This window comes from Rousettus aegyptiacus, unplaced genomic scaffold (genome assembly GCF_014176215.1).
Source record: "Rousettus aegyptiacus isolate mRouAeg1 unplaced genomic scaffold, mRouAeg1.p scaffold_m13_p_6, whole genome shotgun sequence".
Classification (NCBI taxonomy): Eukaryota; Metazoa; Chordata; class Mammalia; order Chiroptera; family Pteropodidae; genus Rousettus; species Rousettus aegyptiacus.
The window spans coordinates 39,250,798-39,266,788 of NW_023416309.1; the positions used below are offsets into that span (position 1 = coordinate 39,250,798).

The window sequence follows — 15,991 nt, forward strand, 5'->3', positions numbered from 1 at the left end:
GCAGGCACGCAAGCCGACGCAGGGATTACCCGGCGACTGAAGGGACGGGGAGCGAACAGGACAAAATTCTCCCATCTCCCTACCGCTCAATATCCCATGAAGGTACGTGTGCTCTTTTCCATGCACCGCTGGTTTCCCGCTCCGCAAGAGGAGAGAAGTAGGCAATATGGAGTATGCAGGGATGCCTAGAAAAGAGAGGGCCTCTGAGGACAGGGGACTGGCCAATTTGTTCTTGTGCGGAGAGCCACTCCCTCACTCAGTGTGGTAGCTGTTCCGTTTGTCATTTTGTGGTTTATACCGAACTCTATGTGGCAAGCACGTGTTTCAGCCATGAATTCTGCACTGAATTCAGGAGCGACCGGACTTGTTGCAAGGAAAGTGGAAGTTCAGAAGAGGAAGATATTCAGTCTAGCGCATATTCACAAATCACGTATTTTCCTGAGCACTTGTTGGACCAGATTTGCTGAACCAATGAGGGCTTTGTGAGGGCCATCCAAGCAATAGGAATGGGCGTCCTCCAGGAAAACGGAAAATAGGGAGGATTTGAGCTTACTTGAAGCAAGTATGATGGAAAGGAGTGGATGGTAGGCTAGGCCCAGATTCTGAAAGGCTCAAATATACTTTTTCTGCAGGGACCAGTGAATGGAAAGACAAACTTTTTCACTGTATATTCTTCTATTCTTTTAAAATATCATTATGTGCATATATTACCAAAAACAAAAAGGACACAGTTGAGTAGAGATGGAAGTCAGATGGATGAATACAAGGGAAATAAGGGCAGTGTGTTAGAGTAGGTTGGGCAGTATGCTTTCTGTAAGCCTTGAAAGGCTAGCAACAGGACCATAAGTGGATGAGTATACTAGGGTTGAAAGGTCCTGTAACCTCTTGGGCAGAGCAGTATGAGAAAACAGTGCTTTACAGCCAGTGAGTCTGCAAAATGGCTTAGAGACAGATTGGAGGCAGAGAACCAAGTGGTTAGGAAACTGCAGGCCCAAAGTTAAAATGGTTGTAACAGTGGAAATAACAAAGGGTAAATAGAATCAATTTGTCTTCATTAAAGCAAGCGCTCCCAGACCACTCTGCACTCTCTTCAATAAGTGCACTTACTAGGAGGAATGTCTGGGACCTTATCATTATCTAGATAAATGATATTTGCAGGGCTTAGCTATTTTAACTTGCCAAAAGCAAAAAAAAAATGAAAAACGACTCATTCCAGCCCCTCTTTCAGGATGGATTCTCTTAGTTTTTCATAATATTGTTTGAATTAGAGAATGAAATGTATATAATTCACTACTGCCATTCAACTCTGAAAAGTTGTCACCCAACAAAAAATAGTGGTCAGCTCATGCATCGAAAGCAAGTCTGAGGAGATCTCACTATAGTAATCTCTTCTGACTCACACCACCTCCCCATGTCATGTAGATCAGGCTGCCTTGATGTCCATCACCCTAACCACACACCATAAAAATGGCTCCCCACTACAGATCTTTTATCAGTTATTACAATGATAGTTAGAAAATACACAAACATTTAAAAACCACTTTAACAATAATTTCACTGCTTGGCTTGCAGTATTCAGACTCTTACTGTACTGTTAACTGTTTCTGAACTAGCCATCTAGCTCAGTATCTTCCAAACAACAAGTACCCAATAAATGTTTATTGATTAAAACCTAGAAGTAGAGAAGCAAGAGACTGCCTGTTTTACCAGCTGAATCAGAATTTCCATATTTAGAGAAACATTAGTATCAGAAGACTAAAAAGTTAGAAGACAATCCCAAGGTTTCAGACTTAGACATCAGTTTATAGGGCAAGACATGAGCATGGATTTTAGAAATGGATAGTGGTGATAGGACATCTTAGGTGAAAAGGCTATCATAAAGAAGCTACCTAATCTCTTTACTGTAAGTCCTGTATATTTCCTAAAGAAAATACAGTGGGAGCCCATTATGTTATTTTGTGCTCCAGTTCCATTTCATGGAACCTTCACATTTTCCCAAACCATATTCAACTATAGTTGACCCTTGAACAACACAGGTTTGAACTGTGTGGGTCCACTTATATGCGTTTTTTGTTTTTTGTTTTTTTCAATAAATACAGTCAGACCTTCTCATTCACGAGTTTCATGTCCAGATTCCATAGATCAAAAATGGTACTTTTGCATTCCCAGTCTTGGTTGATTAAATCCACAGATGCAAAAAGCCAACTGTAGTCAAAAGTTATATGTGGATTTTCCATTGCATGGGGGTCAACACCCCTAACCACCTCATTTTTCAAAGGTCAACTGTATTCATCTGATTTTAATGAAGAGTCAAAAAGTAATTTAAAAATCATTTAATACACAAAGTGAAAAACTGTCTATAATACAAAAGCATTTCACATTTTTTTAAAAAGCAGTATCTTCTAAATTACTTAACAGTTGATAGATCTGCATCCTTTATCTGAAATTATTAGGGCCAGATGTTTCAGAATTATGAAATTTTCAGATTTTAGAAAGGTAAGTCAGTGCATATACTATACTACAGAAAACCCCAACAGTCTGTGGCAGCACCCTTTCCACCAAATATTTCTGCAGCAAAATAAACAAATATTCACACTAAGTGGGATAACAAATGTCAGTTCAGGTTAGACTTGCAAGCAAATGAGTTTTGTCACCAAGCTTATGAAAAATCTTGTTTTCGGAGCTTTTTGGAATTACAGATAAGGGTGTGCAGACCTTTATAAATCTGTATGATAAGACATGAAAGGTTCCTGAAACAAATGACCCATTTTTACAAATGAAAAAACATAAGCTTTCAATACATTATAAATTAACAGGCATCTTCTTTTTGATATTACCAAATGTACATCTTAAATACATATACACATAGCACACTTACAATTTATGACAATCGATTGGTATTTAAGGCACAGATGCACAATCCCTTCTGTAGGAAAGGGATACTGTCAAATGTCAGTAAAATTGAAAATGGGATGACTCAACTCCTTATGATGCCAGGAAGAGCACTGATGAGTGCAACACAAGGAGGTAGGGCTTATTCTTCAAGAAGCACAATTTTACTTGTAAGCAGTCTCTTCCACAGAAACAGGTAGACAACTTCTACTTAGAACACACATTAGCTGAGGTTTCTTCTCTCTAACTTTTGGTCTTATGCCCAAAAGTTAAATTTTAAAAGATATTTTTAGTCAGTTAAATAAGTAATGTTTTACCAAGTTTTAAGACAAATGGATTGCAGTTGTGCTCCTAAGTAGCTATAGTATTTAAACAAGTCCACTAAGACAAAATTCTATCTGTTACAGAGGTTAAAATTACCCAAAGTCAAAACATTGCTCTTGTAAAATCATGCACAGTTTTTGATCGCAGCCATTTTTTCCACTGAATGGTATCTAAAGAACGGTTTCATAGGAGAAAATATATTTCCAATATGTGAAGCAACTTCCATAGGTCATCTGGGGACAGTGAATAAGTGGCAAGTCATTCTGTTAACCAACTCCAATCGAGATTCTAAAATCAGGCATGAAAAAGTTAAAATTAGATGTTGACTATAAGTGGTAGATTTACGGGTATTCATTTTTGTAAGTTTTCTATATGTTTGGATATTTTATAAACAAAAGTTGAAAAATCAAAAGTATAAATAAGTTACAATTAGAGAGTTTAGTTTACCTTATTTTCTGCTAAATAAAAATACATTTCAGAGTTTTCATAAATATTTTGAGCAAATAGAGGAAATACAAAGAGTTGACATTGAGACAAAATATAGTAAAAGTTAATTCTGTCAACATTTTATTGTAGTTTCTCCAAGTTTTAACAAATCGATAACTCATAGTAATTAAATTTTAACAGAAATACTTCTATTAATTACAACTATATTAACAGTATTCATCTTGTATACAGCAGTGAGTTTATTTGAATTATAATATAAATCCTGCCCCATCTTATTGAAGAAAATTGACTGCTTAAATAAAAAGACATAAACCATTCAATTTCTGTGGTCACATTTCAAAGAAAGCTCACCACTCTTTTAATTTGACCAAAAATGCCACTGTTGAAGATTATTGATGATACAATCCTAGTATACCCACGAGTAAGAGAAGATGGGAATTTGAGGTCAAGTATATTCCTCAAAAGCTCTCTCCTCTGAGTTCTTCTATTTCCCATATGCATCTCAAATACCAGGTAAGGCTAGCATGGGAAGTTTAAACTTTTGCACCCAACATACCTGGAACACATATGCATATAAAACTCACCATCATTCCACTGTTCTGTTCTTCATTTGCTTCATGAATAATAGTGCTTAAATGGCCAAGACAGTTCAAATTTTCTTCTATCATTTGTGCCAAAGTCTCTCTGTCGGTTGAAAAACAAAGCCTTTTCAAATTCAGCAAAGGGGCATATGAATTTCCTCTACTTTTTGGTCTTCAGGGTCACGATGATCACTGCCTTTCCTATAACCATGTGACCTAGCATTCCAATACAGCTGATTCCTGTAGTCTTCAGTTTCCTCATCCTTCCCACTCAGAGGCGCAGTCCTGCTTATTATTCCAAGTGTTGCCTCTGCCCAGTTCTAATGATAAGAAGTCCACTATAATTCCAATCTGATTTTTCTCTGAAACACAAGTGGCACTTAAATACAATCCTACTCCCACCCCCCCCCCCCCAAAAAAAAAAGATTCCTGTGGCACAGACAAGATCTCTTTTTGTTTTTGGAATATTTCCCTTTCCTTATAAGTAGTAAGAACATAAGCATGCTTGCTTCGGAGACACAAAGGTAGTGGAGGAAATACAAAAGTTTATCTGTCCTGTAAAGATCAGGGAAGGTGAACACTGGTTGGAAACTACAGATGAGAGCAACAAAAAAGGAAACAAGCAAGCTGATTTCCTGAGGACAGCAGAAGAAAACAGTATGACAAGGGAGCTGCCCAGAAATAAGAAGTGTCCCTGAAAGTTTATATTTGAAGTAAATCTTGATTCTGGTTTCTGCCTTCCATGCTTTCCTCTTCCATATGACCTCTGTCCTCACCTTTTACCAACTCTCAGAGTCCCTACCTACTAGAATCAGTTCTAGGCCATGAATGATAGCCACTATGAGCTTAGAACTAGATACTAATTCAGCTCTTATTCAACAGATGGAAAAATTGAGGCTAATAGTTCCAAATCCTTGGTGGTAAAGTACCACACATACAAAATAACTGAAATCAATTTCCTTTATAATGTGTTACTACTGAAATGTATTTAAAATTCTTGTTGGATACACTTGTGCCAACAACCACAACCTCAAATTGGAAATTATCTGTATAGAAGTGGCATTTGCAACCATTAGCATCCCCTAACAAACCTAAAGCCTTTAATGAAAGCAAAAAAGGTTAGTAATGTATTAAATTTTATTTAACTCTGATTAATGGAATATTTCCTAAAGTTTGTGTAATTAATTATAGCCTGTGCTGTAGCCGTGGTTGTATTACATTGGGCCAAATCTATAATGACCCCAAGATATACCCTGGAACTTGCTTTCTTTAAAAAATTAAAATACCTGATATCAGCCTGCCTTCCTGCATTGTGCTTTTCTTTCATAAAAGCAGAGTGCAGAATGTGCAACTGCATGACCTCCTGAGCAGTGATGTAACATGGCTGCACTTCTGCAAAACTAATTATGGCAAGAGCTTCGAGGAAATGCTGGTGCTGTAGAAGTCTCCATGAGTTGTGAGAAAAGCGACAATACACAAGCTAGCAAAGAGCCACTGGCTCTGGATACGGCACATCTTATGCTGAGAAAAATAACAGAAATGGATAGTCAGTCAGCTTTTAGCAGAAGAGTTAGGAATTAATAAAAGAAAATGTAGGGCTTTAAACTTCAGTTCTTATTTGCAAAACTGATTTAAGGCATTGAATATTTCTAATTTGATATTAGAAATATTAAGTTTTAAAATATATTAAACTCAACAATTTATTGGAGGACCACAAAATGATCAATGCAAAAAAATAGCATAATTTTTCAGAGATAAATGGTGAAGGAAGGAATAAAGTTTGGGTAAAAGAACTGACAAACCAATAACAGAACTTAGGACTTGGACTGAGCTAACAATAAGTAACATCTGCTGAATATTTACTTCCCAGCACTTTACATACATTGTCTAACTGAATTTTCACAGCAGTTCTCATTTTACGGTGAGGAAATGTGAACACTGAAAGTCATATTAGTTGCACAAGGTTATTTATTATAAAGGGACAGTTAGGACTCAACCCTGGTCTACACAGCACTGAAGACTGCCTTAACCACTATGTTCTACTGCCTCATTCCTACCACTGCTCTTGAAAACACAGCTATCTATTGTTACAAAGTGAACCCACCCATCTTGAGGAGTTACCACGCATGACAGAGGATTTTCACGTTCTGCTGAAGTTGGGGGCAGCCATGCTGATGCCTGAGGGGTAGTCACTGCACCTTCTAGACTGGATCCTACAAGGGAGCGGGCTGAACTCTGTGTCTGTAGGAAAAAAAAATAAGATTATAGGCTAGTACCTCCACTGATTCATATAATTTCCTACCATATTCCTAAGACTTACATTTCTATCATTACTTATATGCACAATCAGAGTCTTTCTGTACAAAACTATTGCAATCTTTGCATACAAATACTAACTATCCTGTCCCTGGCCCCTTTCTTCATTGACTAAAGCCAAATGTATATATCTATTTAATTCCACTTTAGTTGGAGGAAAAAGACACGTAGTTGAACAAAGTGTTGGTTTTATTAACTAGTCAGGCACATCTATCCCAAATTGGGTTGGGATACCACAGTGATGTCAGACTGGAAAGAGTATAAAAATAGGAGACTAGAAAAGAAAAAGATAATGGAGAATGACGGGTGATCATGAAGTCCTGCATCTGAACTGCTAGTCAGACACCAAGCAAACATGAGCATCAACCCAACACAAAATATACAGGTCTTCAGGAGGACACCGATCATGCTGATGAAAACCCCTTTCATAGGGAATGACAACAAATCAATGTCACATTAATTAATTCATTAAAAGTTACTTACACAGGCAATTTTAAGGAGATGCCATATTTCTTTCTGCCTCTTCCCCTGCATAAACATGACAGTGTTGTCGGCTTCCTTGATGTTACTGAGGGCCATTTCCACCATGGGCAGTAGATCGATAATCTTCTGCTTACAGCCCAACAACTTGCTAGAGAGAGGAAATCAGTGTCAGACACTTACACATCCCCCAAGACTGTGCACCATACCCCAAACCCAGCTGGGGAAATGAACCACAATCACATCAGATTTAATGACTGATCTTCAAAGCAAACTGCACAAAAAGACACCTAAATGCACACAGCTATGGTCAAGCCACCCAAGGTACCAGACCCAGCACTCTCACTGAGCCTAGTATATTTACCAAAAAGGGTATTACACTTTGAAAAGGAAGATGATAAAAGTGCCCTGGCTTTTCAGTAGGAAATAAAACAATTTTTTTCTACCTCAGATGACCAAACAGCTCCTTGAGAACTCGGTCCTGACTCTGCACAGTATGCACAATGATCTTCACCATCTCTGTGCTGTCACTGTAGGAGTGATCTAGAAAAGATCTCAGTCAGTGGGCATAACCTCTCTTCTGCATGGACATACCAGCCTCTAAACAACAAATTTCTAAAAATCTTAAACTACTTTTAATTAATAACATCTCCATTTAAATTCAAAACTAGATTAAGCCAAAAGATTTTAAGATTATCTATAAATACATATCTAAAAGCAAAGTATGTTTGTATGTGTATATGTGTGTATGTATGTGTGTGTGTGTGTGTGTGTGTATACACACACACACACACATTTATCACTATACCTTCAGAGACCTTAGTTGCCTATTTTGAGAATAGTCTTAGCTATTTCTAACTCATACTAACCCAAGCTCCAGACACATATGCACCCTTCTAGCCAAGAGATCGATTTTTCTCCAGTGATTAACATCACTAAATAAGAGACAGTAGACAATTCATCAAACTTTCATTGCCTCAAAGAAAGGAGGCCCTTGCCCCAACTAGGTTGCTTAGAATATCATGTTTATCCAATTGTTTGCCGTAAAAACTTAGAAAAAAACTGACCGACTTAGGCCGAATGTGATACATTACTAAAAGGACCTATACACCCTGAAAGTTCAGTTTGAGGGTAATATGACATCTTAAAGCAAACTGGCAGGTGACAAATGTCCTCAAATGGGATGGTTGTGTGGCCGCAGCGAGTTCTACAGTTTTTATGAGATGTTCCCTCAAGAACAAACGAACAAACAAAAAACTAGTATTGTTATATTTCAGAAAATGGCTAAGTTCTTAAGAATTGGAAGGCTGCTCATGGATCATGATGGTATATCCTTAGACAATAATCTCAAATACAAAAATATTATTATTTGCTATTACCTACTTACAATTTTGACATTTAACCCTCACAGGAGTCCTATGAGATGGCTACTGTTGTTACTCACATTTTACTATGAAAGGAGTACCAAAAGAAGTTTAAAAAAAGTTCAGTGTCCTTTTGTTATCACTGCAAAGACCTTCTCATTGTTCAACTTTATTCCCCACACATCTCTCTGTGTCTCCTTCACCAACAGCTAGACATGGAGGCTCCAAAAAGGCTCCTCTCTAAAGAGCACTCCCTCCTTAATCCCACAGACCAGGCTCAACAGCTTTCCCATATAACAAGCTCTTTCAGATGGTCAAAGACCTCAGAACATTAATCTTCTCCAACAGAGAATGAAGAAAGGTGGTTTTTACCATTTTCAGCTGAACATGAGTCTCAAGTCAACTCTAAGCTAGGAAAAACACCAGAGACCATATATCAAGTGTGATTATAAAAGCCCAACAGGAGACAAAACTTGTTACAACTAACTAGTTTTGTCACTCAAAGAAACTATCTGGATAGCATTTTTATTTCTGGGCCTTATGTATGCTGATATGATCACATGGTTACTGAAGATTTTATAAAAAATAATCCAAACAAATGCTATCACTGACTTTGGAAAGTTAATTTCACTGAGTCAATGGATGGAATTTTGTATATATTCATCTGCAACATCTAATTAATTGGCCAGAAGAGTGAAAGTAATGAATACCAATTAAAAGAAAAAAAAAAGATTTAAACATCTCTATTTGAAATCTTAAATTTTAATATTTTACTCTAATCACAACTCTATTGCTTCCACCTCTTTTTGCCAATATCTTCAACTTTTTTATCGTCTTATACTATCAGTAAAATTCTAATCCTAGATCAGTCTAACCATCTGCTTTATCAGTTCCTATATCTAAGCTACTAAATACTACCAACACTAACATTCCCTCTATTGTCAACAAATTCATAGGTTTTCACTTCTACTCTGGATTGTTCAATGTTCTGGGTCAGCAACATCTTCCATTGCACATACCAGCTTTTCAAAAATCTTTGACGTCATGACCTCTTCTGTTAACAGTTAACCTCACTTTAGGATAGGAGGCCATAAGGCATTAAGACCCTCACCTTCCAACCCCTACACCTACAAAAGTGTCTGTATCCAGACTCATCCTCACTCTAACATCAGTGGCAGCAAGCTTAATCCCTCCTACTGTTCCCTGGAGTCAGCCTCTCAAGTGTGTTCAGGAAGTAACTTCCTTCTTCACAGGCTTCTGGCCCAAGTCTTCCTTCTGAAAACTGACCTCCCTTGATTCTATGCCTCCTCTTAGCTGCTCACCTCTCTTCTTAACAGCCAAGCTTCTGAAAAGAACAGCTTAGATAAGAAGTTCTCAAACTTTTGGTCTCAGGACCCCTTTATCCTCAAAAATTCTTAGCACTCTGAAGTGTTTTTCAGGAATTAAACTGAGAAATTTTAAAACATTTATTCACTTAAAAAAAAAAAAAGACGAACTCATTACCTAATTACATTTTTATTAAAAATAACTATTTCCCAAAACAAAAAAAAAATTTAATAATAAAACTGGCAATTTTTACACTTTTGCAAATCATTTTAATACCACCACCAATCTCATCAGAAAAGTCTGAGTATTGACAAGCTGACAAATTTCAGTTGACGGATATATTTTACTAAACTCTAATTTTTTGCTTGACACATGGAATTTTATCATTGACAACTAACACTGTTTTCCCCCCTTAAAGTGACAGGCATGCTTCATTAATTTCTGAGAAATACCTGCTGCATACCCAAATCTGAATAACCATAGTTTGTCTGACGGTCATTTTTTCAGTAAAAATGGTGTTCCATTAAAGAAGCCAGTCAAAAAAGCAATGTAAACAATGGCTTAAGTGGTTTTTCTTAAGACACTCATCATACTTCAGTACGTAGCAGGAGCACTTGATGAGTATTTCCCATTTCTCACACATTATTAAAAAGATATGTACTCGAAGGTTGAGATTTAAATAAAATTTTTACCGCTTTATCAAAGACTTTTAAATGAAACTGGCATATTTTAAAAATTATTAACTGCATGGTGGTGAAAAGTATAATGATTTCTAGCGTAGTTTGGTGCTAGTGCCTTGATTCATGCTAAGTACAAGCTATTTACCCACCAATGTTTTTGCAGCATCAGTGAAAATGTCAACATTTTGAAAAAAGCAAATAACATCTTAGTATTATGAAGACAGTTTTGACCTCAATGACTCAAGGGTTCATGAGCCACACCTTGAGAACCTCTGGACTAGACTGACTTCCCCATTTCCTTCTGTCCTTCTGCCTCCTTAGCCACTACAATCTGGTTTCTGTTCTCAAAAGGCCATCATATTTTGTCAAGATCACCAATGATGCCCAAACTCCTTAGTCCAATGAATATTTTCATTTTCATTACCCACACTTCTCTGTAGCATTTCAATCAACTAATTACTTTCTTCTTGAAACTCTCTCTATTCTGTTCCTATAATATCATTCCCTCTACATATTCTGGCATTTCTCAATCTTCTTTGAAGGCTCTTCTGCTTCTGGTCATTTCTTGAATGTTAGTATTCCCTATGATTCCATCCTTGGCTTTCTTACTCAACCTACTTTTTCAGGATGATCACTTTATTCCTATAGCTAATTACTCTCAAAGGAGCTAAATATCTAGCCCAGACTACTCTGTTATATCCATATGCATATATATGTGTATTTATATATATACATGTATGTGTGTATATATGTGGTGTATTTATATATACATGTACACATATACACAGGTACTCTAATAATGTCATTTCATTATAATAATTATGAGATGCCGTAGGAACTTAACTCCTGTTTGTATCAATGTTTATGGTAAAATCGGTTTTGTTATACATTATTTTGCTTCAAGTAGCAGAATCCACCAATGACACTGAGAACTTCCTGTACATATATACATATCTATTAGATATTTCTACTTCAATGTTTCACTGACACCTAACATCAACATGGACAAAAATAAAAAAAAATAATTAATTAAGTACCAAAATGAACTCATCTTCTTTTCCCATTAAGTCTGTCATCTTCCTATAATTCCTATTATGGTGAGTGGTCTTACCAGGCACACAACTGCCCTAGCCAGCACCCAGCTGCTCCAACCACCCATATTCAGTCTATCACCCAACACTATCAATTCTACCTCCTAAATATTTCTCTTGCCCTAATGTTTCTCTTTACCCCACTGCCACAGTTCAGGCTCTCGGCTTTGGCTCATGCTCCTCCTCCGCCACACCCTCCACATATTGAGCTATGATTATTTCAAAAACTTCATAACTAATGCCCTTGTCTCTATCCTAGCCACAGTTTAACCATTGTCCACAATGTTACCAGAGCAGTATTTCTAAAATGCTAATCTGATCAAGCTATTCTCTTGCTTAAAACTTTTAAGGGTTTCTCTTTGCCATCAGGATGAAATTCAAACTTGTTACCATGATATACCAGATTCTTTATGATCCAACCACACTTCCCTCTCCTCTTAAAACTCTACAATCCAGTCATATTGCATTTCCTCAAACATGCTAAGTGCTATACATGCATGTCTTCACCTGTTATACTTGGATACACAAGAGCTCACCTCCTTTCACATAGCTATTGCTACTTATTCTTTAAGGCTCATCTCAGACGTCATCTACTACAGGACACCTCCTGTAACCATCCCTCATCCCCAGTTGGGGTCAGGTGCCTATCTTATATGTGCTTCCTAAATGTCTGTAGAAATTAAACAAATTCCACTACAATAAAAACTATGTAGAGGAGATCATATTATTTGTTAAATATAATTTCACATGTACATTTGAATATTTTTGTAAATTTTAAAGTATAAAAAGTCATGTTTTGTTTTGTTTTACAAATTAGGTATATAGCAAATTAGGGCACAAACTTCACTTTTTATTTCTTCTCTAACCCTTCAAAACAAATCGATTTTTTAACTGAAGAATAATACCCTGCAGGTACGTAATACTTTGTAGTTTCCAAAGCATTTTCACAAACATCCTCTCAAATACATTGCCACACTCATCGAGTTAGGAAAGCGAGGTTTCAACCCCATTTTGTAGAAGAGGGAAGGGAAATGGAGATTAAGTAATCTGCCTGAAGTCACTTAGTCAATAAAGTGCCCAATCTAGAATTTAAACCTTCCAATTGCCCTCCAGTGCTCTTTCCAGCAGACCATACTCCCTACTCAGCAGATGTTCAAAAGGAATTGTTTTGCCAGTGAAATAAGCAGTTAGTGACCAGGTGCAGATGAAGGCATTTTCAAGGTGAACTGCTTTGGCCTCGCGCATGGGCCTTCCCTCTGACCATTCCACACCTGAACCTGTAGCATTAACTACTTCCCAACCTCTCCGATCTTAAGCAGCACTTATTTTTTCCATCTTCCCACATATTTTCTTGCTTCCTCTTTCTCTCTCTTTTGAGTTCCCTTTTTCTCTTTTATTCCTTCTTTTCACTTCCTTTAAAAATTTTCCACCTCAATTTTCTTGTTACTTTGCCTTCTTAATCTCTTAAATTCTCACAAACTAAAAGCTATTGTACCAGAAACATCTCAATGGAAATACCAAAACTGGAATCTACTCTGCAGCTTATTTAAAATCCAATTCCCTAGATTTGTTAAGGTAGGGATCATTTCCAAACATTCCTTTGTGTACTGTGATAAAAGTGTCTTACCTGAAGGTCTATGCTTTAACTGCTTATATAGATTGATGGCACGTTGTTCCCTATGAAAGAGAAAACATGCTTCTGTATGTGAAGACCATTTAATGACTATGATAATACACAACTTGAAAGGAACGATATTATTTGAATAGAGTAATGATCCATTTTAAAGCAAGTGCATATTGCCAATGAATATTATAGAGAATTTCACTGAGTAATAAGCAAGATCTCACAATGCAAAACTTCATATACTTCTGATCTGCTGTGGTCTACCACCACATATACAATAACCTTGCACCAGAAACACTTAAATGGGCAAAAATTATGGCTTGTTATTAGAGAAAAAAATTTGAAGTTTTTAATCCAAACATTTAGAAACTTAATCTAGTTTAGGGCATTTAACAGACAGTACCTTGGACCAGAAGTATGGTAGGTAGGGAAATAGTTTATAACTTAGAATACTTACGAAAAAATTTTTAACACTCACATGAAAAAAAGTTGTGATTAATATAGCAAAGGTCAATGCAAAGAGTTATTCCTAAAATTTTTGTTGACTAAGAAAAAACTTCCTTTTTAAATATAATGCCAACATATTTGCAGAAAGGAAAACTATAGAACATAACCACATATAGGCTTAATTTGCTTACTTTGCCAGAAAGAGCAACCTGCTACAAAAAAAATTATAGACACCAATACCAACGACATGAACACATCCTTACAGAGATTCCATCGAGTCTCCCTGACGTCTTCCATAGGGGCTCTTCTGAAGCTCCATGATTTCAGTGTGCAGGGACATGATCTGATCCTCCAGGTATCCAATGACACCCACCTAAAATATGATGAAACACAAAAGAAATGACAGGCTCACCACCACACAACACAGAGAACTCAGACAAAGAATGACTTGTTGCTACCCTAAGCGAACTAAATAAGTTAATATGAAACACTGATTTCGTTCAAGCCTTTTTATCTCTCAGATTCTGACACTTTATCTTTTCCACAAGATCATACTTATTCTTATGCTTCTCTTTTCTCTCCTGACTACAGTAAGCTACTAGCATGTTTCTCCTCCTGAGAAGCAAAAAGATACAAGTGTCACTCATAAGACAGAGAAAAAGCAGCCATTAAAACCGTTGCATCTCAGTTCTTGTTCCTGACTGCCTTGAATAAGATACAGAAAGATAAGGACACTGGATTTCCCACCCTAGGATACCAACTGCCCTACCCATGTCCTCAGGGTAAGTACTGGCATCAAAAAGAACAACAGTTTAGTGGGACCATGGACAAATGCACCATTGGCGAGGAAGGAAATGTGCCACCTAGAGAATGATCTATACCAAGTGACCATATAATTTATTGTCCAAATCTGTATAATTTTAAGAGTAAAAGGGAGTACTATTGATAATTATGGCAAGACAGGTATAAGTGGACTGTCCCAGGTAAACCAGGATCTGCAGCCATCCTCTCTAAACCAGTCAAAAATAACAACAAAAACTACCACTTACTGTTTATTCCCATTTAATCTGTATAACCTTACTAATATAATGTGGAAACTGAAGCTCATTGAGGCTTGTTTAGTTTCATTTGCCCAAAGCCCTTGTTTTTATTCACTATGGTACTTCCCTCTACATACACAAAACATCTACTAGATATTTATCTGATATTCAGGAATGATGTGAAAAATATATACCCAAAGTTTCTAAAGGAGACCTCAAAAATTAATAAAAAGACAAAATAAACTCAGTAATTTTACCTCAGCATAATGGACAGCCTTTTCTTCCATTTCTTTCCATGCTTTTAACATTTTTTCTGAGGCTAAAAAAAAAGTCTTACTTGGTTATCTCAGAAATAATGATAGCTTTAATTACTAACCTACCCATATCAACATCAAGAGCCGTGTTATAGGTTGAGTTGTCCCCCCAAATGGTATGTTGAAGTCCTAACTCAGCCCCTTAGAATATGCCCTTATTTGGAAATGGGGTCACTGCACATATAATTAGCTAAATTAAGATGAAATCATCCTGGAGTAGGTGGACCTTTAATCCAGTATGACTATTGTCCTTGAAAGAAGAGAGAGACATCTACAAAAGGAGAGCTCCATTTGACCACAGAGCACATTTGACTAAAGTGCTATAGCTGCAAGTCAAGGAGTGCCAAGGACTGCTGGGTAAACCACCAAGAAGCCAGGAAAAAGCAAAAATGGATTATTCTCCACTGGTTTCAGAAGGAGCATGGCCCTACCAACACTTCGATTTTGGACTTTTAACCTCTGTACCTGTGAGATGATAAATTTCTGTTGCTTTAAGCCATTCAGCTTATAGTAATTTGTTACTATAACACTAATACGGATGATTTTCTCTTTGATAAAAAGATAAATTTAAAAATAATACATGAATAGGGTTTTTTTTTAAAAAAACAAACATTGTAAAAGGATATACAGACTCTTTCCTTCCTCCCCTTTCCTCCATCATAAAAGACATTATTTTTAGTCATTTATAGACACATACCCTTTTCCCTCACAAATGAGAACATCTATACATACTTTTCTTTCTTTGCTTTTTTCTCTAACTTAAAAACATCACTGCCTACTAGAATTGGGGAGATCACTTCATAAATTATATAATTGTCTAACCACTATGCTGTACACCTGAAACTAATATAATACTGAATGTCAACTATAATTGAAAAATAAAAATTATAAACAAAATTAAAAAAATCACTGCCATTAAAGATCCAAGTGATCTTTTAATAGCAGTATACATAGGTCTACCTCATTCTTTTTTAATAGTCATGTAAGATATACAACTGACAAGTCAAAGACAATTTGGTAAAATAATTATAATGTTCTGCCATGCACCAGAATACCCATAATACA

General features: G+C 36.5%; 2 protein-coding genes and 1 long non-coding RNA gene across 7 annotated transcripts in view; 1 reads left to right on the forward strand and 2 right to left on the reverse strand.

Annotated features, from left to right (window-relative positions):
• The window catches only part of ERLIN1 (ER lipid raft associated 1), a 33,329-nt gene extending 32,211 nt beyond the window's left edge, over positions 1 to 1,118 (reverse strand). Inside the window, exon 1 of the mRNA XM_016124237.2 lies at positions 84 to 1,118. The gene's annotated coding sequence lies outside the window, so the exon portion shown is untranslated. The remainder of the gene's footprint in view (positions 1 to 83) is intronic.
• On the forward strand, positions 11 to 14,374 carry LOC118604007. The gene is made up of 2 exons (XR_004951605.1): positions 11 to 102; positions 14,164 to 14,374. It is a non-coding gene; the product is annotated as an uncharacterized LOC118604007 (long non-coding RNA).
• Positions 2,319 to 15,991, reverse strand: part of CHUK (component of inhibitor of nuclear factor kappa B kinase complex) — a 32,719-nt gene continuing 19,046 nt past the window's right edge. For 2 of the 5 annotated variants that reach the window (XM_016124225.2, XM_016124227.2), the window contains exons 14-21: positions 14,870 to 14,931; positions 13,836 to 13,945; positions 13,129 to 13,178; positions 7,487 to 7,583; positions 7,044 to 7,191; positions 6,349 to 6,485; positions 4,248 to 4,347; positions 2,319 to 3,504 (exon numbers count right to left, since the gene is read on the reverse strand). In XM_016124225.2, coding sequence (XP_015979711.2) covers positions 3,475 to 3,504; positions 4,248 to 4,347; positions 6,349 to 6,485; positions 7,044 to 7,191; positions 7,487 to 7,583; positions 13,129 to 13,178; positions 13,836 to 13,945; positions 14,870 to 14,931 — 734 coding nt within the window. In that variant the 3' untranslated portion in view covers positions 2,319 to 3,474. Of the gene's footprint in view, positions 3,505 to 4,247; positions 4,348 to 5,530; positions 5,766 to 6,348; positions 6,486 to 7,043; positions 7,192 to 7,486; positions 7,584 to 13,128; positions 13,179 to 13,835; positions 13,946 to 14,869; positions 14,932 to 15,991 lie in introns of those variants that run through there. The other 3 variants (XM_016124226.2, XR_004951603.1, XR_004951602.1) reach the window with 3 other exon arrangements.